Source organism: Pygocentrus nattereri, chromosome 2 (genome assembly GCF_015220715.1).
Source record: "Pygocentrus nattereri isolate fPygNat1 chromosome 2, fPygNat1.pri, whole genome shotgun sequence".
NCBI classification, from domain to species: domain Eukaryota; kingdom Metazoa; phylum Chordata; class Actinopteri; order Characiformes; family Serrasalmidae; genus Pygocentrus; species Pygocentrus nattereri.
In genome coordinates this window covers 30,883,726-30,898,613 of record NC_051212.1, presented here as the reverse complement: position 1 = coordinate 30,898,613, position 14,888 = coordinate 30,883,726, and the positions used below count along the sequence as shown (strand labels likewise).

Sequence of the window (14,888 nt, the reverse complement as noted above, 5' to 3'; positions counted from 1 at the left end):
CAGTAGAGATGAATAGTTTGAATGGTTGTCATATTTTGCCGTGTCCAGTCTGTTTCCTCTTGGTATTCTTTGCCAAAGAACAACATTAATAGTTTACGCTAAAGGAGCCTTTTAGGCCTATGCTGTCACTGAATTTCCCTTGGCCTTTCTCAAGTGTGCATGGAGACACAATAGATGCAGGAAGGAAGCAGAATTCTTGCATCCTGTTTTGGATCAAGAAGGCTTTAGTATCAACTTAAATTCTGCCACCAACAAACACAACCGCACACACCCAGGATGGGCTTCATAGATGACGCAAGCTAAAGTGCTTCATGAGTGACATTTCTGCCTGATTTTCATTTCAGCAACCATGTGTTCCACATGCTTTAGGCGTTGTTGCTCAAAATTTCAAGAGGTGCTTGAACATGTGCAGTCATAGTCTGTCTCGGACTCTTCTGTGGGGTAATAAAGTAATATGTTTAGTTGATGATTCAAATGTCTGCCTCATGATGCATCAGTTAACCTTTCAGTGTATATATTGTTGGCAGTGATGTTGATGTAATATATTTTAATTATGTGGCAATTATACACATTCAGTGCATCATGTTTGTTCAGTGTACTCTACTCTCTGTAGAATTCCTCCTTCATGGCTCTAAATGGCATAAGTCACAACAGAGCGTTATTGATTAAACTCTCTTTACATTCTGAGTGAGAAGTAATGTTAAGTGGTTTTAGTGTAGACCTCTCTGAGTAGCCTCTGTATGGCTGTAATAAGGCCTTTACAGCCAGGGCCACTCTACAAAGCAACACAGCACTAAACATGATTCCAATGCTTTCAAACTTTTCAGTAGGTCTCAGTAGCATTTGATAATCTTAAGGTGTTCTTGTCAACTCTGACCATTTTTGGTACTATATAGAACCATTTTTCAAAAGGTTCTATGTAAAACCCTATAATAACACATTCTCCATCAATGCGAAGAATCATTTCACCATGCAAAGAACCATTTTAATATGCAAAGTGTTCTTTTGAGTGTTCATGGTTCTGTATAGAACTATTTTCTTTACTAGTGAAGCCTATAAGAAACATATTTTTAAAGTGTGTACTATGTTACACTATACCATATTATTACCATATTACACAACACTATTACTGCACTGTATTATTACTACATTTTACTTTTACTATATTATTCTTATATGATGACTGTGCTTTATTACTATATATAATTGCTATATCATACTACATTACAGTATAACAATCCTATATGTGTGAAACTAAAATGTGGGTAATGTTGTTCAAAGAGTGATGAACTGAAGCCTGGACTCAGGCACTCAGAGTTTAAAGAGTTAAAACCAGGTCTAACATCTCTGAAAATTCCATATGGATTTGCAGTTCAGAGCTGAGGATAACACTAAACATTCAGAGACATAATGTTTTGTAAAGCTTCCCGAAGTGTTTTTGTCATCCTGAGGCAACCACGGCTGTCTACCTGGAGGACAATCATCATTAGCTTGTATCTGCTGTACAGTGCACTCATAATGGGAAGTTTGCACGCTGATTCAGTTCACAGTATGCAAAAGCAAGTGGCAGAGCAGAAAAAAACAAGACATTTTAACCCCTTTAACTACTACCTCACTACTATGTAACTACTTTGAAACTAATATGAGAGTGAGGAACTGAGGTGTGGGCCTGCACACAGACTCTTGGTGTTTAAGGGGTTAATGCTACCACTTAAGTAGACAGGAATAGGTCAAATTTAGCTGGAGAGAGGGCTGCTAAAAGGAGCTGCCCACAAAAAATGCAGCCATCCGGCCATATTTTCATCATAGACCTGAGGGTGTGGATTCCTCTTCAGTAAAACAAAGCTGCATCCTCTTCCATGCTCATTCTGTCCTTAAAAATTATGAGCCAGCCTGTCATGTTTTGAATATGTCCAGTATATTCCATTGGGTTTTTAGGGACTAGAACTTTGCATGTTGAGCACCATGATCTCCACACTGTACACTCTCAGAAAAAAAGGTGCGACACTGTCACTGGGGCAGTACCCTTCTTGTTACTGTGGTGGTACCCTCACGGGTACATCTCAGTACCTTTACTCATGGAACATAACTGTACTATAATCCACTGAAATGATATTTTCTAAGATGTATTGGCTCCACACCCTCTGTCTCACCTCCAGGCCTTTTATCCAATGGTTCTGTTTAAAAAATGAGTTTATAAAAAGATATAAATATATACTTTTCCCCTAGGAAATACTTATATAAGGCCTTAAAACCACTGTTGTACCTTTGAGGGAACCTTTATTTCCTTGGTACCTTTATTTCTAACAGTGTGGAGCAATCACAGAAGTTGTCCAGGGCAGGAAAGACTTGCAAAGGAGCACAAACACAGGGCTTGACGACAGAGTTCCTGTCCGGAGGGTTTGTAATTCTCACCCTCACTCAACAACACCACCTCCCCATCCAGTCCTCTAGCCCTCCACCCAAGTGGAAGCTGATGTATTTCCTCTCCTTAACTAAAGGAACTGCCAGAATAAGCAGCTGTGAGCTGGATGTGAGCACCTCTGCGTATAACCGTTGGCACTGTTCAACCTTTCTGAAGCTGTAGAGTGATACCGTTGTACCACTGGTGCACCAACCAGATAGCACCATGGTTCCAAGGGTCACTATCCTTCTCTTTTTGTGTCTTCTCCTCTTCGGTAAGTAAAACATCTCTTTATTAGCGTGCTGTAAGCTTCCCAAGTATTACATTTTCTTTACAATGAAAGGTGATGCAAAAAAAGCCAGCTCTTTGGAGCCATGCCACAGAGGCCATGTTTGGTCCCCTAAAGAACCTTTCAGTGGATGCTTCTATATAGAGCAATTTTTGTAAATGAGATGAGCAAAAGTGACAAGACTTTTTAAAGTTTAGAGAATCTGCACATACTGTAAATACTCTAAACCAGTTATTTTTTCCCTAGAACCACACAGCCAAGCTAAAAACCATTAAGGAACCTTTATTTTTATGAGTATGTTTGATGAAATACTACAGCGGCGCAATCTTTTCGGTCTTCTTTAAAGAACTGAATGAAGGGAATGAAGGGCCAGTTCTCAGTGTACCTATGTTGAAAGTTGCTTATAGTAAATCTCACACTATAATTAAGTCTTAAAATATTCAAATCATTTGATAAGTTATACTTTGTTTTTGGCCTCAACCCATTTCTGAAAATATTATGCTATTTAATTAATGCTGTTTAATGAATTAATGGTAATTTAAGTGGTGAGTGTCTTTTCAAGCTTTCAAAACTTTCCAATTTTTACTGTCTTCACGAGGTTAGCAAAATCATTTTATAGACTTTTTAACAGGTCTAGTGTGAATTTATTTACCCCAAAATCAAGCATAAGGAAAGTAGAAGTTTTCCGTACTGGCTCTGAGGTGAGGGATAAAATTATATTTAGACCTATGCTTTGAATAATTTAGCCCCTGCAAGTCCCAGATAAGTCAAAAGTTTACTGCTGTTCAAAGGTTTGGAATCACTCTTTGTATTAATTATAAAGTTGTTTTCAGATCTTATATCAAAGTATTTTTAGGTATTTTTAGATATTAGTTCATGTTTTGTTAATTAGTCTGCTATGACATTTGAAATAGGAGATATTCTTAATTGGAACTTCTATCATAACTGCATTCTTAATGTTTGTAACTTTGTCAGTCATGTTAAAAGCTCTGGTGATAAATCTGAACACATCTAACATTTCTTATCCCTGCATAGCATGTTATAAATCAGTTGTAGAACAACAGCGAGTAAGATCTTCTAGGGTATGCCTGCTTCAGAAAAGGCCTGAATAACTGATCTTGGAAGGTGAAGAGTGGCAAATTGTGTGGATGCTTGTTTTGCTTGTGTAAGGACAGCGGTCTACAGAGGGTATTTTCTTCTCATGGTTGTGACTGGCGGCGGAGATAGCCGGTGGGAACTGCTCTGCCCACTCTCTCTCAGGGAACAGACGCATTGTCCAGCAAGTGAAACCTCAGTACAGCAAAATCTACAGCAAATCTTCCATCATAAATTACCCAGACGACCAGTAGACTGGACAACACCCAGAGGCTCAGAAGGCTGAAAACACAAATGTTCATTTTTCCGGCTTTATAAACGGTTAACCAACACGGTGTATCAGAATAATAAAAGACTTGAATTCACAATCAATTCATCCGTTTTAAATGCAAGCAAAAGTAGTTAATAATTGGTCATGTGCATGTCAAGAAACAGTAACTGACTTTGGATAAAGACGTTTCCAAAATGCTCCAAATTAATTCTGCTACCGGTGCAATTGTTTCACCCGCTAGGTTCCTTAAATGAAGGTTCTAAATGGTTCTTGGCTTAGACTTAAGGTTCTATGAGAATTCTTTTATTGAAATGTAACTTTTACATTCTTCACTCTCAAATGGTTCTCCAAGGAGCCATCCACTGAAAGGTTCTTTATGGACCCAAAAGGAGCTCTTGAACAATATTATCCTAACAACTCTTTGTTGCACCTTTTCGGAAGAGTGTGATACAGAACTGTGTAAAAAAGAGACCACGCTTTCATTTATTTAATTTCTGAAAAAAAGAAAAAAAATTGCATTAGAGCACTGAAACTGGATGTCTTAGATGTACAGTATATTAAAATGTTATGAACTCTTGAGTCTAGATGAGGCGTTGGTAACCCAAATGTTAAGAAGAGCCATTTTGTCCTTTCATCAAAAATCTAACCACCTTGGGAGCCACAACATTTTATATCTATTTAATGAAGTAACGTTTTTCCATCTTAGCTGTAAATAAGTCTCAGCATATGCTAATATCCCAGTGTAGACAAAAAATATAATATTAATGAAAATGCAGACTTACTTTGCTCTGCTTTTAGTCTTTACCTTAGCTGTAGTCTGTTTTCCTGCATCTCTGGCAGGAAACATTTTTTCACAAAGAGGAATAGTTTCTTGTAAAATGTCTCAAGTCTTTTTTTTTTTTTCCTGAAGTCAGCTTTTTGTTCACCAGCATCTTGTTCAAATTTTCCTGTTCCACCTTACAAGTTGTTTGAGGCAACAAAATGTAACTGTTGAACCATTAAAGGTGGACCAGTAAAATTCAGACAAGAAGATATTGAATGAGAATCTGACTTCAGCTTCATGATTATTTTGGTTTTGACCGTTTCTCATTGCAGATTTAATGCATCAGGAAAACAACTCAGTGCTTATAAATGCAAATAAGCCCATCCGTCTATAAAATTATCGATGTTCATCTTAAATCTTTCTCCTTGCCTTTTTCGTATTATTTTCTATGTTGTTATGGTGACCAACAGTCTGCTCACCAACCTTCAGAATTAAAGGTTAGTGAATTAGCAGTTACACATATAACTCCAGCATTTAAGAGTGTTTAGTGTTAAAGCTGTGCTAGAACGATCAGCAGAGCTTTGTTTTACTGCAAAGAAGGATTTTTTCTTATTTTTACCTAAAAATCTAATTCTGCTGAGCCATGTGTTCCCAACCCCTGGTATAAATAATTGGCATTACTTGGTTTGGGAGAAGCAGAAAAAGCAACCAACTTCTAGACTAGACTTTAAAGGTGTGTAAAAATATCAGTGTAGGTTTCTTTGAAAAAGAATGGAAGTTGTAATAAAGGCAAATAATAAACTGAACTTGAAAAATTGATATTATTACACTGAAGTGTATTATATATTTCTTTTTTTTTTGCTGGAAATTAATTAAACGAAATAGTGGCCTCTGACTTTTGCACAGTGCTATATGTACCATTTTGATCAGCCAAAATTAGACAGAGTCTGGCCTTAGCTTATTGTTGAGGACATAAATCAAACATAATTGTAATTGGACCAGACAACAAGAGGATAGAGACTGTGTCCATCTTGGAAAGGAAACATTGACAGGAAGCTTCAGATAACCTCTTGGGAATGAATGAGGGCTCCACAGGATGCAGCTTTTCACAGCTGTGCTCATAGTTAAAGGATTTTCTATACTGAAGGATGAGGGAATGCTGTGTTTTGGTCATTGGATGCGAATTAAAGGCTTCTAAAGCCTTTGTTATGGCCTCAAACAAGTCACATAAATCTGTGCCAAAAAGGAAAGACTCAAACATTCACCCTCCGATCTCAGAGTCAGAGCTCATAAGATAAGTTTATTTCAAGGCACAGATGTTGAACTGTATTGTCTGACTGTTCATGAATAGTATATGAACATACATTCTGTTCAGACTATTTGTGGAAGCCAATTTCTGCAAAATAGGGGATAAAACAATTGCATGTTTCTTCTTCTCTGTTTCAGGCAGCGGCATCTCAAAATATGGACTTAATCATAATTCTCATATATCGTAGATGTATTCGAGTTTTTCTTGAGATCTGCTTTTAATTTACTTACATATACATTTACAAAAAACTTTGCAAACGTGACTTTTTTGTAGACTATATTAACTATGATTTTGGTTATTTTTATTATTATTGTTGCTGTTGCTGTTGTTGTTGTTGTTGTTGTAAACCCCCATATATGGCAGGTCCTGGCAAAGTACATAGTTCAGTAATATTTGCTGTTAATGGCAAATAAAATAAATAATGACATAATATCTCAAAATAATGAATAATTTTCTCTAAATAATTATTTACTCTTCTATATTGTAATACATTCAAAAACAGTTATTGAATTACTGGAAAGTCATTATTATAAGATTCTAAATCATTATTTTAAGAAAATTAATCACTATTTTGAGATATTGAGTCTATATGTTGAGCAATATTACTTTTTTTCCAAAATAGTAAGTGAGGGGAAAAAAACAGGTGTTTTTTTTCCTTCTTTGTCTAGACATCCATAAATGTTAGACAATTGCTAGTGTGCTAGTAACTGCTAGTATTTGCCAACATGTATGTAAGTGAGTAATAGCAATCTTTTTACTATTCAGCAATCAAGTCTACTCTAGCAGAAGGTGAAACAAGCGGTAAGTCTTTATCACAGTGGCTCACGCCTGCACTGACCTTCACTATCTGCTCATTAGCCAAACTAACACTTTAGATATCCCTTTTATTTACTATCCAAAACCACCAGTGGAGCTACACACATCTGAGTTTTTATATGTGATGTTGATGGTGATAAATCTGAATAAAAGGTTTTCTTTGCCTCACAACAGTCTGCATGCACTCCGCCACCATCAATAGATTTAAACATTTTAGGCCTCAATCTTGACTCACAACTGTCAGAGAACATTGTCTGAGTAATCAGGCAGCATATTCATAACCTTTGGTGTAATAGCTGTCTGTGGTGTAGCTTTTAGAGGCGTTAAATCCTTCAGACATCTGGTTCCTATCACCACCACTGTGAACAAGTCTACTGTCAAATAGGGCCTTTCAAAAAAAACTCCTGAATAATTTTATCTACATCTTAATCATTCAGAACAGTATAAAAATGGAAAATCAGTGGAATACCCTGGAACATTTGGACACTAAAAAGGGAGAAGGTGTAAATTTGATTTTGAAAACTATGAAGATCAGTTGTCCAAACATTACATGCTTTTAGTTCAGTCCCACGATTGGCACCCTGTCCTTAAATTTGTAGTGCAGAACAGAACAGAATGAAATGACATTTTATTCCAGTGTGGCTTGTTCTTCAAATATAGTGAGGATGAGCATCCATGCAAAGTATATCATTTCCATAGATGCTTGTCGTGTTTTGCCTCCTTGTCAATTTTAAAACATTCTGAATAGTTTTTACCTTCGGGTTCCACAGTGTAGTGGCTGAGAAGAAAAAATGATAACACAGAAAACACTCATCAAAATGATGATACCAGTGCGACATTTTACAAACACACTGCAAACAAAGAAAACACATCCAACTTCAGAAACGCTGCAAAGTCAATGACAACACAATGGAATGTTTCCAGAATACACTCAAAAAGAAAAAGAGCCATTCAAACTTCTAAATCCTACACAGCATAAACATTAGCTGGTGTGGTATTTAACTTTTAATTCATCAGATAACTAATGTCACTGTATCGTGATAGGAACTAGCTGTAGGGTGTAACTGTAATATTAAAAATAGCAGTACTAGATATGACTGATAACTACTGAAGTACAAATATGACATGTCAGATGGCTAACAAGCCAGCCAAGGTAACCATGGACTCTATCTCAGAGAGTCTTCCAGAAACATTTCCATTGTGTTGTGGCTCACCTCTATTGTGCTGTGACTGGCTTTGAAGCTGTGTTTTCTGTGTTTGCAGCATGTTTGTGAAACAGTTCAGGCGCAATGCTGATCGGCATGTTTTTTACATTTATGAGTTTGAAACGCATTTTTAAAAGTATATACACATAATGCGTTTCCACATTTTAGAACAATACTCAAGATATCAAAACTAAGCTGTCATTGGCTGCTGAAAACTATTTATTAGGGGGCTTTTCAAGAAAAAGAAAAAATTTTAATGTTTTGTTTTGAAGAAAACCTCTTATCCATTTCTGTAGTTTTTTAGTTTTTGACATAATCTGTAAAAGAAAAGTAGGTTTTTGTCCTTCTCCTGTGAAGTTACCACTTTGGAGATATGAGGTGTATATATATATCCATCCATCCATCCATCCATCCATCCATCCATCATCTTCCGCTTCTCCGGGGTTCGGGTCGCGGGGGCAGCATCCTGAGCAATGAAGCCCAGACCTCCCTTTCCCCAGCCACTTCCACTAGCTCCCTGGGAGGGATTCCGAGGCGCTCCCAGGCCAGCTGGGCGATATAGTCACGCCAGCGTGTCCTGGGTCTTCCCCGGGGTCTCCTCCCCGGTGGACTTGCCTGTGACACCTCCCAAGGGAGGCGTCCAGGAGGCATCCTAACAAGATGCCCGAACCACCTCAACTGGCTCCTCTCGACGTGAAGAAGCAGCGGCTCTACTCCGAGTCCCTCTCGGATGACCGAACTTCTCACCCTATCTCTAAGGGAGAGTCCAGCCACCCTGCGGAGGAAACTCATTTCAGCCGCTTGTATTCGCGATCTCGTTCTTTCGGTCATTACCCAAAGCTCATGACCATAGGTGAGGGTGGGAACATAGATCGACCAGTAAATCGAGAGCCTTGCCTTATGGCTCAGCTCTTTCTTTACCACAACAGACCGGTAAAGAGCCCGCATCACTGCTGACCCAGCACCAATCCGCCTGTCAATCTCCCGCTCCCTTGTACCATCACTCGTGAACAAGACCCCGAGATACTTAAACTCCTCCACTTGAGGCAAGAGCTCATCCCCGACCCAGAGAGGGCTCTCCACCCTTTCCCGCGTGAGAACCATGGCCTCGGATTTGGAGGTACTGATCCTCATCCCGGCCGCTTCACACTCGGCTGCAAACCGATCCAGTGAAAGCTGAAGTTCACGGCCTGATGTCCCCAATAGGACCACATCATCTGCGAACAGCAGCGATGTGACCCTGAGGTCACCAAACCGGACACCCTCCATCCCCTGACTGCGCCTAGAAATTCTATCCATAAAAATTATGAATAGAATCGGTGACAAAGGGCAGCCCTGACGGAGTCCAACTCTCACTGGGAAAAAGTCTGACTTACTGCCGGCCATGCGAACCAAGCTCCTGCTTTGTTTGTACAGGGCCTGAATGGCTCGTAGCAAAGAGCCATGTACCCCGTACTCCCGAAGCACCTCCCACAGAATACCCCGGGGAACACAGTCGAATGCCTTCTCCAAATCCACAAAGCACATGTGGACTGGTTGGGCAAACTCCCATGAACCCTCGAGAATCCTGGAGAGGGTAAAGAGTTGGTCCAGTGTTCCACGACCAGGGCGGAACCCGCACTGCTCCTCCTGGATCTGAGGTTCGACTATAAGCCGGACTCTCTTCTCCAGTACCCTTGCATAGACCTTACCAGGGAGGCTGAGGAGTGTGATTCCCCTGTAGTTGGAACACACCCTCCGGTCCCCCTTTTTAAAAAGAGGCACCACCACCCCAGTCTGCCAATCAAGTGGCACCACCCCCGATGTCCACGCAATGTTGAAAAGGCGTGTCAGCCAAGACAGCCCCACAACATCCAGAGCCTTGAGGAACTCGGGACGGATCTCATCCACCCCTGCAGCCCTGCCGCCAAGGAGCTTTTTAACTACCTTAGCAACTTCGGCCTCAGTAATGGACAAGCCTATTCCCGTGTCCCCAGACTCTGCCTCCTCACTGGAGAACGTGTCGGTGGGATTGAGAAGGTCCTCAAAGTATTCCTTCCACCGCCCAATGACGTCTTCAGTCGAAGTCAGCAGCACACCATCTCCACTATATACAGTGCTAGTGGCACACTGCTTTCCCCTTCTGAGTCGCCTGACGGTTTGCCAGAATCTTTTTGGAGCCGACTTAAAGTCACTTTCCAAGGCCTCACCGAACTCTTCCCACACCCGGGTTTTTGCCTTGGCAACGACTGAAGCCGCAGATCGCTTGGCCTGTCGATACCTGCCAGCTGCCTCTGGTGTCCTACAGGCCAACCATGTCCGGTAGGACTCCTTCTTCAGCTTGACGGCATCTCTCACCTGGGGTGTCCACCACCGGGTTCGAGGATTACCGCCCCGACAGGCACCAACTACCTTGCGACCACAGCTACAGTCAGCCGCTTCAACAATGGAGGAGCGGAACATGGCCCATTCTGAGTCAATGTCCCCCACCTCCCCCGATATCTGGTCAAAGTTCTGACGGAGGTGTGAGTTGAAGATCAATCTGACAGGTTCTTCTGCCAGACGTTCCCAGCAAACCCTCACTATACGTTTGGGTTTGCCTGGTCTGACTGGCATCTTCCCCCACCACCTGATCCAACTCACCACCAGGTGGTGATCAGTTGACAGCTCAGCTCCTCTCTTTACCCGAGTGTCCAGTACACATGGCCGCAAGTCCGATGACACGACTACAAAGTCAATCATTGAACTGCGGCCTAGGGTGTCCTGGTGCCATGTGCACTTATGGACATCCTTGTGTTCAAACATGGTGTTCGTTATGGACAAACTGTGGTTTGCACAGAAGTCCAAAAACTGAACACCACTCGGGTTCAGATCAGAGAGGCCATTCCTCCCAATCACACCCCTCCAGGTCTTACTGTCATTGCCCACGTGAGCGTTGAAGTCCCCCAGTAGGACAATCGAGTCTCCAGGAGGAGCACTTTCAAGCACCCCTTCCAAGGACTCTATGAAGGCTGGGTATTCTGAACTGCTGTTCGGTGCATAAGCACAGACAACAGTCAGGACCCGTTCCCCAACCCGAAGGCGTAGGGAAGCTACCCTCTCGTCCACCGGGGAAAACCCCAACATACAGGCGCCGAGTCGAGGGGCTATGAGAAAGCCCACACCTGCCCGCCGCCTCTCACCATGGGCAACTCCAGAAAAGAAAAAAGTCCAGCCCCTCTCAAGGAGATTGGACCCAGAGCCCAAGCTGTGTGTTGAGGTGAGCCCGACTATATCTAGCCGGTATCTCTCGACCTCGCGCACCAACTCAGGCTCCTTCCCCGCCAGTGAGGTAACGTTCCAAGTTCCAAAAGCCAGTTTCAGCAACCGAGGATCAGAACGCCAAGGCCCACGCCTTCGGACACTGCCCGATCCACAATGCACCGCACCCCTACTACTGCCCCTCCCATCGGTGGTGGGTCGATGGGAGGGGGTGTATATATATATATATATATATATATATATATATATATATATTCAGGGTGAGTCAAAAGTCACAGGATTTTATTTAATTTTATTTTTTATGCTGTCACAAGCCTCTACGATGTGATGCTGAAGGTGGTGTTTGTTGTGGACCCCAGAGATAAAAGCCGACAATAAAATAAATAAAACCTGTCCTGTGACATTTGACTCTGTATGTATGTATGTATGTATGTATGTATATATATATATGTATATATATATATATATATATATATATATATATATATATATACATACACACACAATCAGGTATGATCAGTTAGCACAAATTCTGGGTCTTTAAGTGAAACTCTCACAAGAATCTAACACGGTAGTGATTGCTCTTTTGACCAGCATATCATTGAATATATATTCATTTTACTTAGTTGAAATGGCAGTCAGCTATATTTTGATCATTTAAAAGCCAACCAGAAGTAATGCCAGCAAACCTTAAGTATCTACAGAGTTGTGTCTGTTACACTACACACAGGCTAAATAGCACAAATAGCTGTTTGTATTATGTTTACATTCAGTTTCTAACAAGATGTTTTGCCTGTAGTGATTCTATAATAAGATGGAAATATCGCACTGAAAAAAAAATTTAATTTGTTGACCTATGCTGACCTATTTTTTTTCTTGTTACCTGAACAAAAAATTTGAAATATTGCTGGTTATAAATGTTAATTTTAGTTAGTGCAACACTATTTACCTCACTACTCAAACAAAAAGAAAAACATTTAGCTAGAAAACCTAAAATGTATACATTTTGCAGTTTAACCTAAATGTATATAAGTCTGACCTGCAATTTTGAGTTCATTGAACTTTAAGTAGTAAGTTAATAAAACAGCAGAGCCAGATATTCCTGAACTGGGAGCCCAGAAAATGCAGGGTGGTGTAGTGTGATGGAAAAAGTACCAACTGCTGGGGAAAGACTGAGTGAAAATATATACTGTCACTGTCCAAATACGACCAAGTATCTCCAAAATGGTACAGTTAATGTAAAGAGATTTTATTCCAAGAAATTTCAGAGCCCATTCATCTTGAAAATTTCGCACAATGGAGACCAAAGCCTTTTTTTCCTTTTTGGAAAGCAACAACAGAATTTAGTTATGTTATTTAATATTTAAATTTGTGATTTGGTTTAAATTAAAAGCCTAGATGATTCCTATGTGTTGCTTCATTCTTTGAATTTAACAATTTAACATTGTGCCAACCAACCCCATGCTGGGGCTGGTGCACAACTGGAATGAAAACATAAATACACTAATTCCAGGTAAGATTTTCCGACATTGAAAGTGTTTGCCTAAGATACACAGCAGAGAGTGAAACTGTGACAGTCAACACCGCATTTCTGTACATTAAAGCATAATAATCATTTCAGACTGTAAGCCAGTACAATGTTTAGAGTCCAGTACTGTATTTCGCACTATATGCAAAGTATTTTTCATGTTTTTCTGTTTTGTAATTCTTTTCTGCAACAACTATCATATCAAAAAATATCACAGCAAGTGGTGAGTTTTTTTGTTGTCTTTTGCACAAGGTCTTTTAGTAGATTTTAATGAAACAATGCAAAGAATAACATGTATGAATATTTACATATTTATCATTAGACAAATTATTTTAATCACTAATGAGTGCTGTACAGTCCTGTGTAAACCATCACATCGCTCCCAAGAACCCGTTTTTGTGTGCATGCCGTATGTTACCATATCCACCTTGAGTACCACTTAAACCTCTACATTCAGACGCTTATTACATTCTAATGCAGGTTGTTCAGTAGCTACATGGAAAGCAGTGCGCACTGGCTGAGTTACTCTTAAGTAATTTTCCAATCCAAGCACATAACAATGCTCTGTTCAAAGGAATTTTCAAACAAGTAATGTCAAACTTCTCACTGTTTAGAAAACAAGTCAGCTTCAAATGGCACAACGAATTCACCTTCCACATCAGCCATTTCACCAACTGGTGAGTTTCAGTCTAAATAACCAGTACAACACCATAGTGTTTCACTTCTGTGGTCATCATTATAATGTGTTCCTTTAGTGCCATGGTTCCAAACCCTGGTTCTGGAGAAGCCCTGCACGTTCAAATCAGGAAGGGAATGTATACAAGCTAATGAGTTGGATCATGTATGTTACAGCAGAAAAAAAAACAGAATATGCAGCACAGGACGACACCAGAACCAGAGCTTGGAACCACAGCTTTGTGACTGAAAAGAGTAGCATTGCTTAATGTTCTATCACTTGTTTAAGTACTTCATAAAGAACTTTTATTTGTTGAAAGTATAGCAAGAATAACTAGAATTTCCATAGTAGATAGAAGTCCAGTGTAGGAAAAGTGTGAAGGAACATTGTGCATTATGAGCTTGTATGAGTCTTTTAATCTGTGTCTTTCATTCTTAGTCAGCACGACAGGGAACGGGACAATGAGCCCTTCCATAAACATCAGGGGGACACTTGGCAACAATGAAACCTCAAATGAAGGTTGTGTGTGTGTGCGCGTGTGTACATGCAGGAAAGTGTACACTGTAAAGCCTGATGCAGGCTTATGATTCAGCTGTTATAAGAGTGAGGAATGTTAGCCTTCATGCCAACCTTGCAACCCAAACAATTTTACCTTAAAATAACAACCTCTGTCTTTGCCAGTCTCACTCGAAATATGCCTTTAAAATTTGCAGCATCTTGTAATAAAAACCAGTCCGCCTTACTTTCTCGTAGTTTTGTGGCATAAATGTGATGTATTAGCTTATTAGCATATAGCAATATTAGTATTATGACTCTTTAACAATCTCATAATTTAGAGGATTCTGTGATGTTCAAGAGAAAAATGTACAAAAGACAAAGTATATCGTGTTCTGAACATTGTTATTTAACAGAGTCTAAACTAAAGGCAATTTCTTGAAAACTCTATTCATTTTAGCCATAGACAATTTGAGCTTAGGCCCAGAGTTTCAAATATGGGCGTGATGTGGACTGTAGACTCACGCGACATCAGTGGTCTGTGACAGAGATGCCGTTTTCTCTTTTATGAGTCAGCATGATTTGAAGCCGATGATACCTGAATGTGAAGCTGTTATTTTAAGGTAACATTCGCATAATTTTGCTTTACAACTGAGCTTGGTTCTGATTGGTTGACTTGCATTGCGCCCCATTCAAAAAAACAGGCTGGCTGAATTGCTCTTTATAACTTTGATATGACTGTTGTTAATGGGTGTAGCTAAATTGTTGTAAGCTAAATAGGTCAATAAATGGACCAT

At 40.1% G+C, this 14,888-nt stretch overlaps 1 protein-coding gene across 18 annotated transcripts in view; it reads left to right on the top strand.

The window, feature by feature from the left end:
* The first annotated feature begins 2,445 nt into the window (after positions 1 to 2,445).
* Positions 2,446 to 14,888, top strand: part of LOC108436232 (putative protein TPRXL) — a 33,517-nt gene continuing 21,074 nt past the window's right edge. For 4 of the 18 annotated variants that reach the window (XM_037544843.1, XM_037544887.1, XM_037544848.1 and 1 more), the window contains exons 1-4: positions 2,448 to 2,678; positions 6,897 to 6,932; positions 13,535 to 13,597; positions 14,035 to 14,115. In XM_037544843.1, coding sequence (XP_037400740.1) covers positions 2,630 to 2,678; positions 6,897 to 6,932; positions 13,535 to 13,597; positions 14,035 to 14,115 — 229 coding nt within the window. In that variant the 5' untranslated portion in view covers positions 2,448 to 2,629. Of the gene's footprint in view, positions 2,679 to 6,896; positions 6,933 to 13,534; positions 13,598 to 14,034; positions 14,116 to 14,888 lie in introns of all 18 variants that reach the window. The other 14 variants (XM_037544883.1, XM_037544853.1, XM_037544879.1 and 11 more) reach the window with 8 other exon arrangements.